The 18,806-nt window shown below is 47.7% G+C and overlaps 1 protein-coding gene across 3 annotated transcripts in view; it reads right to left on the bottom strand.

The window, feature by feature from the left end:
* Positions 1–18,806, bottom strand: part of CLIP2 (CAP-Gly domain containing linker protein 2) — a 112,009-nt gene that overhangs the window by 74,146 nt on the left and 19,057 nt on the right. For all 3 annotated transcript variants that reach the window (XM_090025178.1, XM_090025180.1, XM_090025179.1), the window contains exon 2: positions 16,761–16,984. In XM_090025178.1, the coding sequence (XP_089881304.1) occupies positions 16,761–16,872 (112 nt within the window). In that variant the 5' untranslated portion in view covers positions 16,873–16,984. The remainder of the gene's footprint in view (positions 1–16,760; positions 16,985–18,806) is intronic.

Here is an 18,806-nt window from a genome sequence, read left to right as displayed (position 1 = left end):
CAGAAGGTGTTACTAAAGAGCTCACTTCATATCCATGTGTAAAATGTGCAAGATGGGTTTGGTGCTCCAGGGTACCAGGCAGCATGACCGTACCAGATATTTGCCACAAAACCTAAACCCAAAAAAAGAAATAGATGTTCCTCATAATGCAAACAGTCACATTTTCAAAATCAGCACAGGTGAAAAAAAATCTAGCACATGTGTGCATGTGCATCCTCCTCCTTCCCCCCACGCCAAAGGATTTCCCAGGCCACAAGCGTCCCACAGGTTGACAGGAGGATGGTGGGTATCAAAGCAATAAAGACGACAACTGCTTTCAGTAAAATGATTTGAGAGAGGAGACTGTGACCTTTAATGAGACATTTGAAAATGCTTTCCCAGACAGTAAGCTGGCCCACGCCAGCACAAAGAGAAGAACAGTCTCATGAGCATCTTGAAAAGAAATATCTGTTTTCAGTAATGAACTTTACCAAGACAGCAAGCAGTGGTAAAGGGTGTCGCATATGCATTAAAGAGTCCAAGTTGTAAAAAAAAACAAAACAAAACAAAAAACAAACAAACCCAAAAACAACCTCCCCATACCTCAGTGCTTGGTCTATATACTGGAGATAAAGACCCTTTCTTACCCCCCTGCATGTTCAGGTGCTACACAGCCAGGCTGCTTTACCTTTACCCTGAAGGTACCTGGAGAAGAGCCCCATTCCTCCTGTCCTTCAGCACTTTGGGCAATGCTGGACAATGTCCTCTGCAGGAAAGTCTCGGCCTAGTCTTTGCTGCAAACATGAGCTTACATCACTCCACTCCAGGTAATCCAGCATGACAGGAGACACATGGGGAAGCACTCCCTGAGTGACAGGATCACCAGCTGAGGAGTGCTATTCACTCAAGGAGGAGCCTGGGCTTCACTGCAATCCCATGGCATTGCCAGCTCAAGGCCAGCAAAATTCTGGCTTCGACCCACACTCCCCAAAGGTCTCCCGTTTAAGGTCCAACCTAAACTTGGGCTAGAAATGCAGGTATGGATGGGAGTCAGGTCAGGAATGACACTCAAACGCACATTGCATTGATAATAAACCCATCGTCTCTTTGGAGGATGAACCAAACATCCAAGACGTATTTTCATTGGACATGTATATTCGTTAGTCAAATCCAGCTCTCAGGAACCCTAGCTGCAGCATGGAGCACAGCAGGGACCTAGCCCTGAAACTATGCAAACAGCAGCAATCAATATTTCATTATACCTTTGTGGACCATGCTGTGTGCAGCACACCACTCAGAGCTCTGCAACACCCAGCTGTCATGAGGGATGGTTTGGCATGGACTATCATTATGATAGCTTTAAAAAAAAATCATGCTAATCTTTATAACTGAATTAGCCCAATGCTGGAATAATGGCTGCTGTGTGTCAAAGATATACCGCAATGCTCAGTGAGCACGGAGATGTGTCGAGTTCAGCATGGTCCAGTTCTAGTTTGCAGGCATCTTAAGGACTAGAGGGTCCCCTGGCAGTTTCAATCACTCTCTACCATAAATCTTTACAGGCAGCTAGAGTCCCCATTATTAATATTTTCATTCTCAAGCTTGCTGGGGCCAGGACACACTTGTTGCATTTCTATTCTCCCACAGCCATTATACAATGGCACTTAAGAAAACACGGTCAGCACGGGTACACCCTTTAAATACAAAGCTTCATCCATCCTATATTCACTTTCCAGTGTTCGTGTTGAACAAGTTCCTATGTCTGGAAAAAAAACAACCCCCCAACCAACCACCTGTTGCATGCAAGATGATCCCTCATTCCCATGGACCCAAACAGCCATTGAAATAATAACAAGGAAATTGAATTTTGCCTCTGTCCTACAAGGAGTTGCACAATATACAGCACACCTGGGCTTCGCTATACTCTAATCCCCACGTTCACTTCCCCCACCATCACTCGTGCCAGTGAAAAGAGTCCCAGGCTCCAGAAAGAAGTTCAACTCCCATCCCTAATCCAAGAGCACGATCCCACGCGGAGCAGGGAGCCCTGGAAGCAGCGCACAGCTGCGCTTAGGTCCAGCTGAGGACAGAAGCTTTCTAAACAATTTCCAGCACAGTGCTGGGAGTGCCAACACTTCCACTTAAATTTGATCTCTTAAGTGCTGCTCTTTAAAGCGTAGCGAAGACATTAGTACAGAGCAAGATCAGAGTCTAATCAACCCAACTCTTTCCATGGGCACCGCAGCCACATTGCATGGCAGCCGAGCTACCACAAGATGTTTGGCTCCAGCCCTCCACAGGGCGAGCAGAGCGGCTGAAGCATACAGTCCTGTTTTGTCCTTTGTTTCAGCAAAGCCAGGCAGCTGACACAGCATTCGACATTCCTCCCTCCCAAGAGACTTCACACAATACATAAAGGCATCAAACCGGGAGCACGTTTCAGCTGTCGGAAGGTCCTACCAAATGGACAAGCCGCAGAGCCAGCCCTCTGCCTTAAGTCTCACCTGTGCCCAGTAGTTTTGCACAGCGATAAGCGAACTTCCCGTGGGTGGAATCCCTTAATCCTTTACAAAAAGGGCTGTTCCTGGCACGATGCTAACCGTCCTTTTCCAGCTAAGGCTGACACAAAAACACAATGGAATATGAAGCACATCATTTCAGCCCACGCGGCGCATAAACTGACCTAGCATTTCTCTAATGGTGGGCTGCGTCTTGGAAGGACGGGGGTAACTTTGGGGGTCTTTGAGTGAAGGGGGAAAGGGTTAAATTACACATAGGATTTAAAGCAAAAATAGCAAGACAGAGCAGTTTAACAAGGTTATACACATGGTACTTGTAAAAAAAAGATAGTTCTTTTTATCAAGCATCACAGAGAGGAAATTCAGGTCATACGTGAGTGGGATCTCCCTTAGAGCATGTTTACTACTCGGTGTTAAATGCCCATATGCATGTGCTAACCTCAAGTCAGTAGAGCAAGCTGCAACATATAGGTATAATGGGCATTGGACTGACATAAGTATTAAGCCCACAAAAATACTCCAATGTGAATAGGTCTCCACTGCTTCACTATACGCGATCCCTTTTCTTACAGCCTCGGAGTTAAGCAGCCTAGAAACCACTCCCATTTTTCCCCTCCATCAGGTCTTGGTTTTCTTCCATTTGGACAAGGGTTTTGCTTCCTTCTTGTTTTCAATAGACCAGAAATTAAACAAGAACTTGAAATACCACCTCCTCCTAGCCCCACACCACAGCCTCACTGATCAATGTCAGAGGCCCGGCTCCATGTCAGGGCTATTTATTAAGAGCAAGCCCTGCGAAACATTAACTAATCTAAAAATGCTTGTATGTCTGTACATAAAACGTTAACCAATCTAAAAATGTTGCATTACAGCCTGCTGGGCCGAGCCATCCTAGCCCAAGACGGGACACAGCAGGAGGGATGCAGAGCAAAGCAAAAGCAGGACTGGGAAGAAAAGTCTGTGTTTATTCCTAGCAGCTGTTGTTTCCAACTTCAGCCAGGCAGATGGAGCAGGTAAAATTAGCCCAAAGATAAGAATGAGGGTGGGGAGGGTCATACTGACGAATTTCTAGGCCTTAGGGCTGTGAAGTGAAGCTGCCAAGTATCATCAATGCACTGCCGTCTACCCGAGGCTGGAATTGCAGCCTAAAACAATAGCTCCAAGAGGCATAAACCACCCCAAACCTCGCCGTGGTCTGCTGACACTGGACCCTACTAATGGGCAGGTAAAATGACAGCAGTATCAAATATTTTGGTGTTACTGCATAGTTGATGGTGGGAGGACCTTGGGACGGAGGACAGAGCGCTGTCACTTTTCAACCCTGCGCTCCGTAACAAGATTTAAGTTTCTCCTACCAGATGCTCAAACTGGAGCACAGGCAAGTCCCGCTCCATTTTATGCACTTCAGTGGCAGGGACAGATGTCGAGTAAACTCTCCTGGCAGGAGCTATGCAAGTGAGAGGAAAGAATTTCAGCCTGGCAGAAGCTGTACTAACGACTGAATTATTCCTCTCTACATGGCTGGTCAAGCTTACATCTTTCCAGGAGTTGCGCGGCACATGCCTACCATTAACAATCAACCCGGTAGGTCAGTAGCAGGGCCAGGATAAGAACAAAAACCATACAACTCCCGGGTGAATGCCCTCTGCACCATGCTTCCTCAGAGCAAAACCATGGGCTCTCCCCACACCTTAAATACACTGGGTACCAGTAAGAGGCAAGAGATCAAAGGACCGTAGCATTCCCACAACACTCCTCACTGTATTCAGACCAAGCCAGGGAGTGCCACCGCAAAACACATCACACCCAACCTGCACGAGCTACCCACTGAAAAACAGACTCGAGCAATGCCGTGCATGCGTCTCTGCTTCACGGTATGCATCCAGCTCTACGAGCAGATACACTGCCTCCCTTGGGAGGATCTTCCTGCATTTTCCTGAAATAGATTTAGCTGATGTACACCAAGGTCCTTCACAAGGATGTGTAACCTCTAGTAGGCTGGATCTCCTCCTGGAGGACGAGCGTGCAGCAGCAAGGCTGTGCTTCTCTGCAGGGCTCCCTTGTGCAGTCCAGCAGCAGCATAGACAAAACCAGCTCTTCTGGCAGCTCCTTCCTAGCATCAATAACTACACAGATGATTCACCCCCATGGGCCAACAGGCAAGAGGAGTAGCCATGAAAGGTTCAGTACAAGCACAAACTTTGGGCTCCTGTTAGTTAAGTGCTCGTTATTTAAGCCTCAACACCACCCCTGGGACTTGACAGAGAAGGAAGAGCGGCGCAGAGCAAGTGTCACCCAGGAACCAGTCCCGATAACCTCTGGGGTGGTGCCGAGCACCCGGGGTTGTGAGCGCTTTGCACTGAAGACAATGGAGCCTTTCCACTGACATGCCATTAGACAGAAGCAAGTGCTGGACATGGAGGGACAGACCCACGCGGGCCCCGCAGACAAGCGAGGAAGAGCACCAGCTCTTCCCCCAGGCTGGAGCCGTCGCTCATGTGGTTCCCCAAAATGAACCGAAACAGTAAGTGACAGTGGTTGAAGAAACAGCTGGACCTTTTAGGACTGGAAGCCTAAGGTTCTGCACGTGAACAAGTCACGTGGATTCCTTTACTATTGCTTTTCTTGGCGATACGGTCCCTCTCACCTTGAAAGTAAGCGGAGAAATCTTGGCAACCCATCTGCTCAGCCTGGGAGCTGCTTCGTACCCTCTCGAAGCACACTTGCACCAATACCAGTGGCAGAGGTGAAGCCCCATCAAAGGAAGAAGCACCACAATTTAAACAACACAGACTAACACAGCTACCAAGTCCATCCCTGAAGCAACACAACGTGCGTTTTTGGATCCCGTTCTGTGCACTGAAAGATTTGTTTTTCGAGTAAACTAACAATCCTGTGAGATGGTAGAGAGCCGGGCCATTGTTAATTGAATCACTGGGCTAGCACTGGCATCAGTGCCAACGGCAGTGTCCATACTGCCCGCGTTGTTTCACCACGTGCAGAATGTGACACTTGTTGAGCTGCTACCCTCTGGGATTTGCTGGTTGCCACATGGGGCCAGGAGGGGACTCCATGCCCCCCCACCGCCCCAAGCGGCTACATTTGTCAGGGTTTGGGGTTTTTTAAGCCTCTCTCAGCAGCACTGTGTATTGGCTGCAGCCAAGGTTGGGGACTGGGGCTTGGGTGTGCCAATGCTCTTGCTGAGCAGGTCCCCCCTTCTTTACCCATGGCAGGTTGCGACAGGTTTGTATGAGATGGCTTGGATAGGGATGATCCCGTGTCAGGCAGGGGGTTGGATTAGATGACCTCTGGAGGTCCCTTCCAGCCTGACCTCACTAGGACCCTATAACTCCATACAGAGAGTCTTTGGGCCGCTTTCTAGTCCAGCACCCTTGGACAGTGAAGCAAAAGGCATTGCAGGATATCTCCGTCAACTTCCCAATAATTACCAAGGAAGTTTCTATACCATGCCTGTGCCTCAGCTGTACTGAATTGCAGTTTCAATTAACTGCCCCACAGATCTTTATTTCTCTATTTAAGTAGACACAGACATAGGTGCCAACTTTTATTTTTGCCAGGGGGAGAGGTAAGATGATGGACATGTGCCCCCTGCCCCCCAGTGTGTGGGGAATGGGGGGTGGGCACAGATGACGTGCGGGAGAGGATGGGAGGGGGCACAGGAGGCAGCAGAGGGGGTTGGGGAGAAAATGCCCCCTGAGATTTCTGCACCCAAAGTAGGGTGTGGGGCTGCAGCAGGGATGGACCAGCTCTGGACAGGAGCCACCTCTGCATCCTAGCGGGCAAGACCCAGCGTGGGAGGGAGTGTTGCACCGTTATGGCTGCCAAAATGAGGCACCCCTTGCCCACCTGGCAGCAGAAGGGACAACTCCATGCCACTGCTGTGCCTCAACTTGGCAGCTCAGTGCTCCCTCCTGCACTGGTTCAGCCTGCTGGGCTGCAGAGGTAGCTCTTGCCTGGAGCTGTTCGGGTCCAGCTGCCGCCCTGTGCCCCTCTACGGGCACAAAAATCTTGGAGAGCATGCTCCCCCCCATACTACGTCGCCTTGGCCCCCTTGCCCCTCTCCACCACATCGCCTGTGGTCCTTCGCTCCCCTGACATCATGTCTGCCCCTTCTCCTACTCCTACCACCGCAGATTTACCTGGAGGGAGTTGCCCTTCACTGCTGCTTGGTGTGCATGTGCATGTGCATGTGCATGTGCATGTGCATGTGCATGTGCATGTGCATGTGCATGTGCATGTGCATGTGCATGTGCATGTGCATGTGCATGTGCATGTGCATGTGCATGTGCATCCTCCCAGCTCCTCCCAGCCCCTTGCAGCCCCTTGCAGGCTGAAAGTCTGCCAGTGGAAACCCACCATATGTCCCACGTTTTTCTCCATTAAAATGGAGAAAAATCCACTTTTTTCTGCAGCAAGCGGAAAACCCAAATCCCTGGTAATAGCTCAGGGCCTCAGGTCATCCTGCCTAAGCACATCACCTTACATCCAGTATGCTCAACATAACTGAATTCCTCTTTTACAACAGACAATAGTATAGAAATATTACTTAAATTTTCCTCAGGTTTGGGCCCCAACAGCTCTCTTCCCAAGGGGGCCAGGATCCTTGGGCCCCCATGTACTCAGCACTTGTGGGCACAGATAGCTCAGTCCATACCTCTTCCTAAAATTAACACAAGATAAAAACTGGCCACGAACTGATTCAGAGCCTCAGACGCAGCTTTGTTATTCTGCTGTTATTTTTCTTAATCTATTAAAAAAAGGGATTTTCCAAAAGGGAGATTAAAATGCATTCAGCCTCATCAGGTTTATTCCAAATACCTGGTTTAAAAACAGTTAAGTGTTCAATTCAATTCAATACAAGAGGTAACAAGCTGTGCACTAAAACAGACTACTGCAGACAAGCCAAATTGCCTATTTATAGATGCTTAATCTTTTACAAAAACCCAAACCAGATTTAAAAAAAACACAACGCTTTCAGCAAGAACAGAGATATTCACATCAAAAACAGGTCTCCCAAACCAAAAATGCTTTAATGCCCGAGCTATATACCATCACGCAAATACACAACGAAAAGCATGTACTGCACAACAGTAAGCGCTGCATACAAGGCCTTCTGATTTTCCTCCTGGACCCTCTATCCCTCTCCCTAACGGAACTATTCAAGCCAAACCTGGATGCAGCAGCTCTCTCAAGTATACGTAGTTGTACAGGGAACTTTGTTTTATTTATCAGTTCCTTTCACTTACCTTGAACAGCAAGCCCTGCAAATCGCACTCTTTCTGGGAAGCTTGTTTTCACAATTAATCCCTTATTATGCCACTCCTTCAAAGTCTAAAATGATCGGTTTTGATACTTATATGGGCCTTACTAGCCTTAGAAATACACTGGGGTCCAGAGACAGTTTTTCCTTAATCTTGGTGCTAAAAAGGGGAGTTAGACAGGTGGGAATGTTATTTATTTATTTATTTACAGCTTCCAAAGTTCATTTTTAAATTCTAATGTAAATCACTGCGTAGACAAAGTCTTGGGTGGGATGATGTAGTTGGGGCTGGTCCTGCTTGGAGCATGGGGTTGGACTGGATGACCTCCTGAGGTCCCTTCCAAGCCTCATTTTCTATGATTTGATGGTTTCTAGCCCTTCTGACAAAACAACAAGTCACAAGAAAAGCCAGAAAACTTCCAAATGTACAAATTGTAGTTAATACATTTGTGGGATATACAGCACTATTAAAATGTCCAGGTACTGAAGTTTTCAATAAGCATGAATTCTAGGTTATAATATTTACCAAGATGCATAGTATTCACACTAACATGCACAGATTACAGGCATAGGTTTGGACCCTATGTAAGACAAGGACATTATACACATTAGCATGTTACTGGCGTATTAAGATTTTTTAAAATTTTTTTTTAGGTTTCAAGTCCAAAATAAAAGAGAATAGAAAAATGATGCTTAAAATCCATGATTTTTGGAAACTCACTTGGGATTTTTAACTGTTTGGTTTTGTAACAGTGGGTTGCAGCAGGGAGGCGCCTTTGGCTCATTCTGTTATACGGTAGGTTTTGCCAACCTGAGGTCAATAGTGAACGCTGGGGACAAAGCCTCCGATTTTATTTGGCATTTCCTATAATCAAAGGATCAGAGACCAGACAGGGTCAAAGGGGGGCTGGGATGCAGCCTCTCAGTTGTGGCTAACAGTTAAAACAGAATATGCTGGACCAAATTCTGTTCTCATTTACATCTCTCGGTGAAGTTGTTCTAGATTTACACAAGTGCAGGTGAGCAGCATTTGGTCCATTGTGCTCAAGCCACCGCAAACTGAGCAGCTGCGGAAAGCGGATTTTCTTCCCCTACTGTTTTTTTGAGGAGGCTGCAGACAGGGAGAGCAGGAGGGCGCCTGATCTCTATGCGCCTTCAGAGTGTGCACGCATCTGTTTCTGTAATGAATGCACTGGGGCACGCTCAATTCAAAGGATCAGCAATATCCAATCTCTCTATGAGCAGTTAGGAAGTAAGACAATTAAACCAGATTCTCAGTTGTCTCGAGACAGTGATTTTGAACTATCTGGATCACAACTGATTCAGTAGTCCAAGCAATATGAAAGAATCGCTCACCTTGCACCGCTCTGGAAGTGGAAGTGGGATCTAGCTGTGGATGTTGTGCCCTTCCATACAAATAAAATGAACAATATTCCAGATCATGGAGGTGCAGGCAGAGGGGCCCATAATTGGAGGCGCGAGCTGAATACAACTCCTAATTAACTAGTCAAAAGGTTTTAAGCAGTGCCAGAAACCATTCAGTTTCCGGATATCCAGCAGGGATTAGAGGCGGCTAGGCAAAAATCGTATGAGAACGCCACCATCAATCAGTTATTGGATTTATGCTCAATGCTCTGACCTAAATGCAACGCATGGGAGGCACGCTCATAATAACGGAAAACTCTTTCTGGCGTCTCCCTCTGCTCCTGTCATTGCCACCTTTGTGACCCTGATGAATTCCCCTTTTGAGGCCTCCTTTTCCCAATTTAAATAGGGAATAACCAGACTGCCAAATAGGAATATCATCTGAACGGCAAGAATGGTTAGTTAACCCGTGCCCTGCCAAATTCTCAGTCTAAACCTAGGCAGAGAGCTCCTTCTGCACCGTGCTGTTTAAAGAGATGCAACAATCCCCAACACAGAATTTGAGGGCAGAGGAAACACTTCCCTGTTACAAGGGGAATGCATAGTGTCATGTGTAAATATGAGGGTAAATTATTTTTGGGGGGTACAAGGGCAGGACAGCACTGATTATACAACAGTACAGCTCTACAGAGATCCCCTCTAGATTACTGAACTCCTGTGCCCCACCAAAAGGGAAGAATTATCACTTTAAACAATACTCAAACCATACTATTCAGCTACATATTTCTATTTTTTTTTTTTTAAACAGAGTGAGGCAATGGCTGTTGAAAGCAACTGTCTTAAGGTTTGAGTCCAATATACAGATGCATGTTAATATGCCAATATGCCATAGGCCTATTGAGTCATGTGAAACCCTTGTAAACATATTCTTCACAGCATGCTGGTATTCAATACTTCCTTTAGCAGATGGCTCAATACAAACATGGATACGCATAGAAGTACAATCTGAATTAAACAACCAGTTGATGCCCGGTTAGTCAGCAGCATCTGAGGTTTGATCAGGGATGCTTCTCTACTCCCTCCCACAGAAACATCCCAAATAGCCTGAAGAACGGGGCCCCCGACATTGTTTCCATTAAGAGAGATGGGATAAAGAAGGTCTACCGAACTTCACAGGAACCAGCATTAGATTTGCTATCATTGTCGCCAAATGCATGCTGCAAGCACAAATGAGACGACTCAGACAGGGGGCAATAATCTGAGCGGCAACAGTGTAGATGCTCCTGAAACATGGAGCAAAGACAAATGTTTTTTTAGGAACAGCGGCCACTTCTGCCTCCTCAGCTAGGAGTCTATTCCCTCTCCTGTCGCCTGTGCGCGCAAAATCCAAAATTAAACATTCACGGGAACTACAAAGCCTTTATGATGGAAGCAAGAACTAGCTATTTCTGCCCACCCCACTGAATCAACTGCCTGGGATACCACAATCTCGCTTCTTTTGCTTGGGGGTTAGGCAGGAATTGAGTAGCTTCCATGATTGTTGGGAACCCTTTTCTTTGACGATTTATAGGCTAATCTATTTACCAAGCAACCTCTAAGCTCATTTGTTTTTTAAAGTCTAATGAAGTAGTGCATGCTAAATAGGCCCACCCACTCAGTGAACCAAAATACCAGTGCTTACCTTGGAGAGATCCAGATCCAGAGCAGATATTGCTCCTTATTACCCAAGCATCTTCCTTTATCAAGAGCACATTCTTCAAGCCTCACATTCCCTCTGTCCAGCATATTGCTACTAATCCCAGAAGTAACAGAAATTAGCTGTCCCTGCTACATGCCCAGACGCTCTGACAATATTGTTCTTAAGCTTGTTGCACAAAGAGAGAGAGAGAAACAAAAAGATTACCCATCAAGGATGAAGCACGCAGCAGAAGTTACACAGGGAATGGGAGCTGGTCTCCTCTGGCTGCATGCACGTATGCATAGCCCATTTATGTTAATGGGACTTTGATGCAGGCATCGATGGGCTCCTTAGTATGGAATCAATACGAGCATAAAGCTTTAAATAGCTAGAAGCCAGATGCACTTGTAGAAAGTCAGCAGGAGGAGACAAGACAGGCCCTTCCCCTGCCCGGATGGCTCAAAAGTTTGTCACAAGTTCACACTTATAATATTCATGCTGTGCGGTTTTAAAATGACACTTCTCCGTCTTTACGGCAGCCAGAAGAAACCCAACCTATCCCAGCCCCTACAGCCGCAGCTTCCTTCCCTGGGATCAGCGGGCAGACTGAGTTCACGCTTCTGAAAGTGCTGGAGGGACAGCCATGAAGCCCAAAAAACACAGGCAGGGACACTGGGCATTTACAGACAGCCTCCAGGAGTCAAGCTGGGGTGGCAGGCGCTCCAATTAGCGCAGCTGAGAGCCGTGCCAATTAAAAGTGCCCAGAGCATCACATGCATTAGTGTCCCTATGCTAAGAAATTGCAGCAGGGCACTTCAAACTAAAGCAGCTTTAGTTAAAAGTGCCCCTGCCATCATATTTCAGCACAAGGACGCTGATGCACGTGACACTGCAGTCCACTGGAGCGCAGTAATTACCACACTCCAGCAGACTTGATTAAGCAAGCCTGCTCTGACGCACTGTAATTGCAGCATGTTGGAGCAACCTCCCTGCATGTGTATAGGTGACTCCTGTGCCTCTCACTATCCTGAGAGGAACAACAGGGGCTGTTGTTTCCATGTCTCATTCAGTCTTTGGCCCCTTTGCTCAGCGTCCCGATAGAAAGGAACCAAACAGCACCGATGGCGACAGGATTTTCTGTTCACTCGCAGATTTATGGGTGGAAGGGGCCGCTTTAATCCTCTAGTCTGGACTCCAGCAAACCACAAGCCGCAAAACTTTGCCCTGTAATTTGCACACGAAGTCCGGACTCCCTTACCTTGGGGGTCTTTAAGAGAAGGCTGGATGGGCATCTGTCCGGGGTCATCTGACCCCCAGCGCTCTTTCCTGCCTAGGCAGGGGGTCGGACTCGATGATCTGATGAAGTCCCTTCTGACCCTAGCATCTGAGTGTATAACAGCTATTTGAGCTGCATAGTGCACATGTGTCAGAAAGGAGATGTGGGTCCTAACATCCTTAAGATATACTGTGACTGTAGCCTACTGTACAAGGGACACTGAACTCTCACGTCAGATAAAGGTGACTCCCCTTTACTAACATCTTAAGCTGAAACTGGAACCATTAGCTAAAAGCAAACAACTCTGCATCCAGTTACCCCCAGCCTGGAGCCGCACGGGTTTACAAAACCTTCAGTACAACCCACAGAGAATAATTATTCTACCAGGCCAGAGCCCAAGTCGGCTATTCCTCCCTAATGGCTCCGTGAATGCTGGGAGTTGTTTTGCTTTCCATGCTGATGAACAAAGCCATCAAGAAACATCTATCAAAGAGGACAGAATCATAAGCAAGTGCTATGGCTCCATGCATTAAATTTTCATTGAAGATAACGTATGTGCATTTATACACAAATTAGGCACAATTCTCCTGTGCTGCCCCGAGTACCAACCTAGTTCCCGGCAGTACGGCTAGCCTCCAGTTGCAAACAGTTTGGATCCAGATGTCAGACCCCCCAGAACATGGGGGTGTTTGGGGATTTGCGTACTTGTTTGCAGCTGGGCCCGGCTGTTTTTTCAGAGCTACTCTGAATTTGGACTCTAAATATACCCAAGGCTCAGGGCTGCTGGGATGCAGCGGGCTGGACTGGGCCCATCTCCATTGAGCACCACCAGAGCTCTGAACAGACCCATTTTCCCCTTTCTGTCTCTTCCCAAAAGTTCTCTAATCCCCGAGAGGACTTTTGGACTGTAACATTCCTTGTAAATGAGCCCCACAGCCAGCTGACAGGGGAATGCGGTAGGAAGAGAGGTTTCCCCCACTCACCAAGTGACTTTATTGCTGGTTTGAGGAAGTGAAATGTGAACGCGTCCATTCCCAGACGCCTTCACCTGTTCCCCCAGCTGTGAGAGTTGCATGGGCTCATTCATCACTGTTGCGTATTTGCTCATACAGCTCTTAACATGCTGGAGGCAAAAGGAGGTGCTTTTGGGAGGGGGCTAGAGGGAAAAAAAAAACAGGCCTGCAAGATGCACAAGTTTGGTAAGCAACGAAGGCTGACTTGGGAGCTCGTACTGAGATTGATGCTCATGCCTTTTGGACTGTCTACCAGGCCTCCTCGGATCACTTCTTTGCCAGACAACATGAAACAAGCCAGTGTGCAAGTGGGAAATCCTCCTTGCTGCTCCAGAAACATTTGGAGATGGCATTGCCAGCTTACGTCACATATTTGTGAGCTGGCTCCTCCGTGTCCCATTCTTCCACACCAAGCTAGGAGACACGAGGGACAGGGCTGCAATGTGTCCACATAGGTAGGAATCTGCAAAGGGGAGTAACTGGGAGCATGAGGCCAAGCCATAGCACAAGTCTTAGCAGTGCTGCCTACTCAGCATGCGCCTGGTACCCACCAGGAACTGCTCTCAACCATAACCATTTAGACAGCTTGATAGTTAGAGCCAGAAAGCATCTTCCTCAGCTGCCTGCTAGCGTGGCCTGCAGAAGTGGCAGCAACGTGGGAGCAATAACCTGTCCAATGCCAGAGACAACTGCAACTAGCAGTAATGCAGACACAAGATCACCAAGCAAGCCCTCTCCTTCCTGCCCGGCCCACAGGCAGCCCCTGCAAAGTGCTGGCATTGCTCGCCTTCCCCAGAGAGAAGTGCAGAATTCCCCACCTCTCCACACAAGTTTGTTTGGTTTTTTTGAGAAATAAAACTTTGCTTCCAACAGTCCCATGCAGAGGTCAAGCTGAGCCCAGGCCCGCTTTCTGCCAGTGCTCAGCCTGCCTGGGTGGCACATTCATCACCATGATGAATGGCTCCGGCAGACAGCAGCACAGAAAAGCTCCAGTAAGCAAGCACCAGGCTCAGCTGAATGGTCGTGTCAGAGCATCGGGCCAGTTGTCATCATTCATGCTGCACCGCACACTCCAGGTATTACTGCATGCTCAAGGCATCGCTCCTGTAAATCAGCATTTAATCGTGTACAAGCAGTGCTTTCGCTGGTCCAGCCGTTTCTTCAGACATACGCAGAGATACCCTTGCGTGTCGTCAAGCCCTTTCATGCTGCACCACACACTCCAATGCAGGTCTAACACTGGGACAGCTCTGGGCTGACCGCACCGAGGAGGAAGAGGATGAAAGCTGGGATGTGTTTAATGCAATTAATTACCAAGGGAAGATAGACATCCTGCCCTGCCTAATCCTTACAGCAAGACATGGTCAAACCCTTAAAGCAAGACACATTGCAGCTTATACCTCTGCCACAGAGGTAAGACATATTTTAATGTTGACTACATTAACAAACCAGAGTTGGGAGCTAAACAGACACCACAGAATCACATCATTACCAGCCTCAAGGGCATTGTTCAAGCACCTACAGATCAAGGACAACACCAGAGGTGCATTTTGCCCCATACCTGTACTTTGTTCTTTAGAGGCAAGTTCAGATACTACTGAGCATAAGGGGATCACTGTGAAAGTCAACAAAACCGTTCACAGACAAATGTGTTGCTAAGCAGGAAAAAGGGTATCAGATTCGAGCCCGTGGGGTTAACACATCAGTCTGACGTACGGCATGGAGACCACTACAGTGGGAGGAGGGGGGACTGCTGCACTGAGGATGTCCGCTGCCCAACTGTGCATTCACCCTGCTAAGCAGGCACGTGGAAGCTTTTCACTTTCTCAGATTGCAAGAGACAGATCCTAAAGTTAAATAAGTGACCCTACTAATGTGCACATCTCTCAACGACAGCGTTGTCTGCCTTAAAGTTTCTTCACACAACAGCGAGGACCAAATCCTCAGCGGGCAGAAATCAGTGATGCTCCACTGTCATCAAGACTGCTTTATACTTGCTGAGCATCTGGTCCACAAGCCAGTGAGATGACAGACTGGCAAGTTTTACACTCATGAAGAGAAGCAAGTTAAACTCCAAGGTCTTTACAATCCTGTGGCACCATTGGGAGGGTGATGCCAGAAACAGAAGCATCAGCCAAAAGAGTCCCCGAATCAATTAGTGTCAATGAAATAGCAAGCGAGTCACAGTCAGGGTCACTCAGCAGAGAGGGACTCTTTGTCCGAGAAGCCCATGCAAATGTTGCTGTCTAAACCCCAGCTCGCACTGCAAAGAGTTCAAGAGACAAACACACATTTATACAACCTCACAAAGATTGTTTTAAATAACATGCCTGTGCTGCCCTCGCAACAGTTATTGTTGCATGGCTTCCTTTATTTTTCAGATAGCACCATCCTGGACCAATTAACTTTACCATGGCAAAGCAGATCTTATTCAGTGAAGGCCCTGCACACATTTCCATGGCAGGATGATGCTTCTCAGCTATGCCAAGTTCAATGCACCCTTGTACCCCAAGATACTCTTTTCCAAAGAGACAGAAAATAGTTGCAGCTACAGAATGCTCCAGGAGCTAGACAGTCTCCAATTTTAAAATAAAGCTCTCAAGGGAGCAAAAAGGTTAAAGTGGAGCAGTACTAAACCATGCAGTGGAAAAAAAAAAACTCACTATAGTGAGAAGATTGTCAGCAGAGGGCATGGCAGCCCCTACAGAGCCCTCCTCCGTCCCACGCATGCCTGGGGTTTTTCTCAAATTTTGATTCCATTGTTTTAAAATAGAAGCAGCTTTCATCTCTCCATCATTTGTCTTAATTTGCTTAACAACCAAAAGTGGTAAATCAAGGAAAGAAAAACACAAACTGGAAGTTGAAGGCCTCAGTGAAGGTTTTCCATATACAATACATTGACCCTGGTCATTCTAAACCGGTACATCTTTTATGGAGTACAGATGTCTAAAACACATGTAGGGCACAACAACGACTCTGCCAAAAACTGTGGCATCGACTCAAGATTATCACCAAAACCCCAGCCTTCTCCAGAAGGCAAGGGTCAGAAAGCTTCCCACCCCGGGTACTGCAAGCACACTCTTGCATTACTACAAGCTAAAGGCATCAGTCCTGCAAATCAGCATTGAATTGTGTGCAAGCAGTGCTTTTACTTGTCTAGCCAGCATTTCTTCAAACATATCCTCACATCTTGTCAAACTGCATTGCGATCATTGAAGCCACTGTATGACGCTCCGATTAAAAACATACCATTGGCTTTAAATCTGTAAGCTCCACAGAGAGAAAAAGAGCTATTTATCCAGTGTTCCCAAGTGCTTTAGCCAGATGCAATCACTAAATTAATCCTGCTCACACACCTGCAGCAGGACAGGACTGGGACTGTTTCTTCAGCTCTTAGCATTATAAGTTTTAATTAACTATGGGGTTTTTTTCCCAGGCATCAGCAACAGGGCCTGTCTGCTTTGCAGATCAGTTCCTAGAGGGCAACACAAGGCCCTCGCTCCATTTGCTTTTGATAAGTATCCAGGGTAAACCTCCTCGGTCAACATGAGAAACAGGAGTGAGGGATTTTAAAGGCAGATGACCTGGGCCATTTCTTAACCAAAACTTGCCCATGTTTAGGTCACCGCCCACCAAATCTAGTTCTTACCTTCCTTAGAGCTGGTGGTGACAGCAGCTGTAACGGTCCCGGAAGTCCGTCCCACAGGGCTGGAGTGCTTCCCTGGCCTGCCAGGGATTTTAAGTCCACTTGGCTTCAGCATTTTTGTCTTGTTCTGTATTTCAGGGGAGCAGCTACCAAGAGATGGAGGATGTTTCCCAGCGTCACCAAGTCAGGCTTCTAGATGATGGACCCCTTCTTCCATCTTCACAGACCTGGAGAGAAAAGAAGCACAAAAACTCAGAAACAGTACTGCCTGGGATGGGGACTCGCACGGTCAAGGCTGGGGCTGGGGTTTGGGAAACCGAACCCATTCCCACCTCCATGACCCAAGCAACCACAGTCTAGCAAGTCTGGTGCTTCTTGTAAGAGGAGGACAAAATCCAGGCAGACCAAGGAAACATTGCATTCTCTAGATCAGGAACCAAACCTTACCTTCAGTCCATACAGCATTTAGCACGAGGGGGACCTGGTCTTGGCTGAGGCCTTCCTGTACTATCAGACTAGGAGTACACGGACATTAATAAGGGGTGTGGGTCCAAAACTCCCAAGCCAAGTTTACACAAGGTCAGTGGTGCTAAACTTGTGTGTCCTACAGTCTGGTTGAGCGGCATGGGGCTGTCACCTTGGCCCCGCATGGCCAAGTCCCGCACACCCCATCTAGCACGCAGGGCTGCAATATCTGCTCGTGGGTCTAGAAATTTGGCAGCTGGGGAATGGCAACGAATGTTGCCTCTGCACCCTCACTGTTAAATTTCCAGACCTGCGGGGAGCCCAGCAGACAGGAGGACACAGCTCTGTGGGCCGGATGTGGCCCGCAGGCCAGGGATTCAGCGCCCCTGAACAAAGTCAATCAATGCCTTCATGCATCTTAAAAATTCAAAATTAACCTGTCACGAGTCCACCCGGTCCCACAGTGGGAAAGCTGCCTTGGCCTGCACTGGAGGCCTGGAGAGCAAAATGAATGATGTCCCACTGATCGCTTAGCAAAACACTCTGCTGCCCAGCTGCAAAGTGCCACCTAAAGATTCCCAAAATTTAAGCCACGGGAAGACATCAGTGCCCAGGTATTTACAACACAGCTAGAAAGCTTCAGAGACACAACCCTGACTTCCACCAGTGCTGAGCCTCTAAGTCAGGCCCTACGCATCTTTATACAACTAAAAACCTTTGCAGAGAAACAGAGTCAATTTGGTCTCCTGGATGCGTCACCAGACTTCAAACAACGAGCTTCCGAAATCTAATTTAGCTATTCATTTACTGCAGGTATCAGTCAAGTCACCCCAGTATGGGGTGAGGGGGGTGAATCCCCAATACCCGAGTGGAAGATAATTCCAACCTCTGTTCCTCACCCGTATTCATTATAGCCTTCTCAGCTCTTTGCACAAAGCGTTTTAGGACATGGCTGAAATTTTAAAAGAAAGGAAATGACTTAGTGACTCATACAAAGGCAGGACATTCCTCATAGATGGAGCCCCACAACCTAAAACAGCAATGAGGCCAAGGACTGACAATGAGCAGAAGGGGAAAAAAGTTGTCGGCGAAGAGGACCACGGACAGGTCTGAATGGGCGAGTGGAACCGCACGGTGCCGAAGCTGCCGACAGACGATGAGGCCGGTGACATAAGCCTGCTTCTTAGGGCAGGTCTAGAAGTAGATCGCAGACCCTGCACTCAGTACAGCTAATGGAGGTAAGGATTTACAGATATCAGAGGGGGAATTACACCGCCCAAGACAGGAAGCGATCAAGACGTGAGTAAGGGCTCCAGCTCAGGCTGGGTCAACATGAGGAAGAAGTCTGGCCACGCTCCAGGCAAAGGAGCAAGCAGAGACTGAGGAGGAGGTGATGGGGAGGGGAAATCAGAAAGACGGAGGGAATTCCAAAATTTTAGGTCTTATCACAGTCCAAGATGTTCAGAGTACAGTTTTAGCAGAGACCCAACACAGCAGCATAACGAACCAAGAGCAAAGATTGCGGGGGTGGGGGTAAGAAGAGGGGAAACGAGTGTGAAATCCTGACCCCATAAAAATCAACAG

The sequence above is a fragment of the Crocodylus siamensis genome, chromosome 13 (genome assembly GCF_052110815.1).
Source record: "Crocodylus siamensis isolate JL-2025a chromosome 13, ASM5211081v1, whole genome shotgun sequence".
In the NCBI taxonomy this organism is placed as follows: Eukaryota; Metazoa; Chordata; order Crocodylia; family Crocodylidae; genus Crocodylus; species Crocodylus siamensis.
This window is presented reverse-complemented; position numbering and strand designations above follow the sequence as displayed.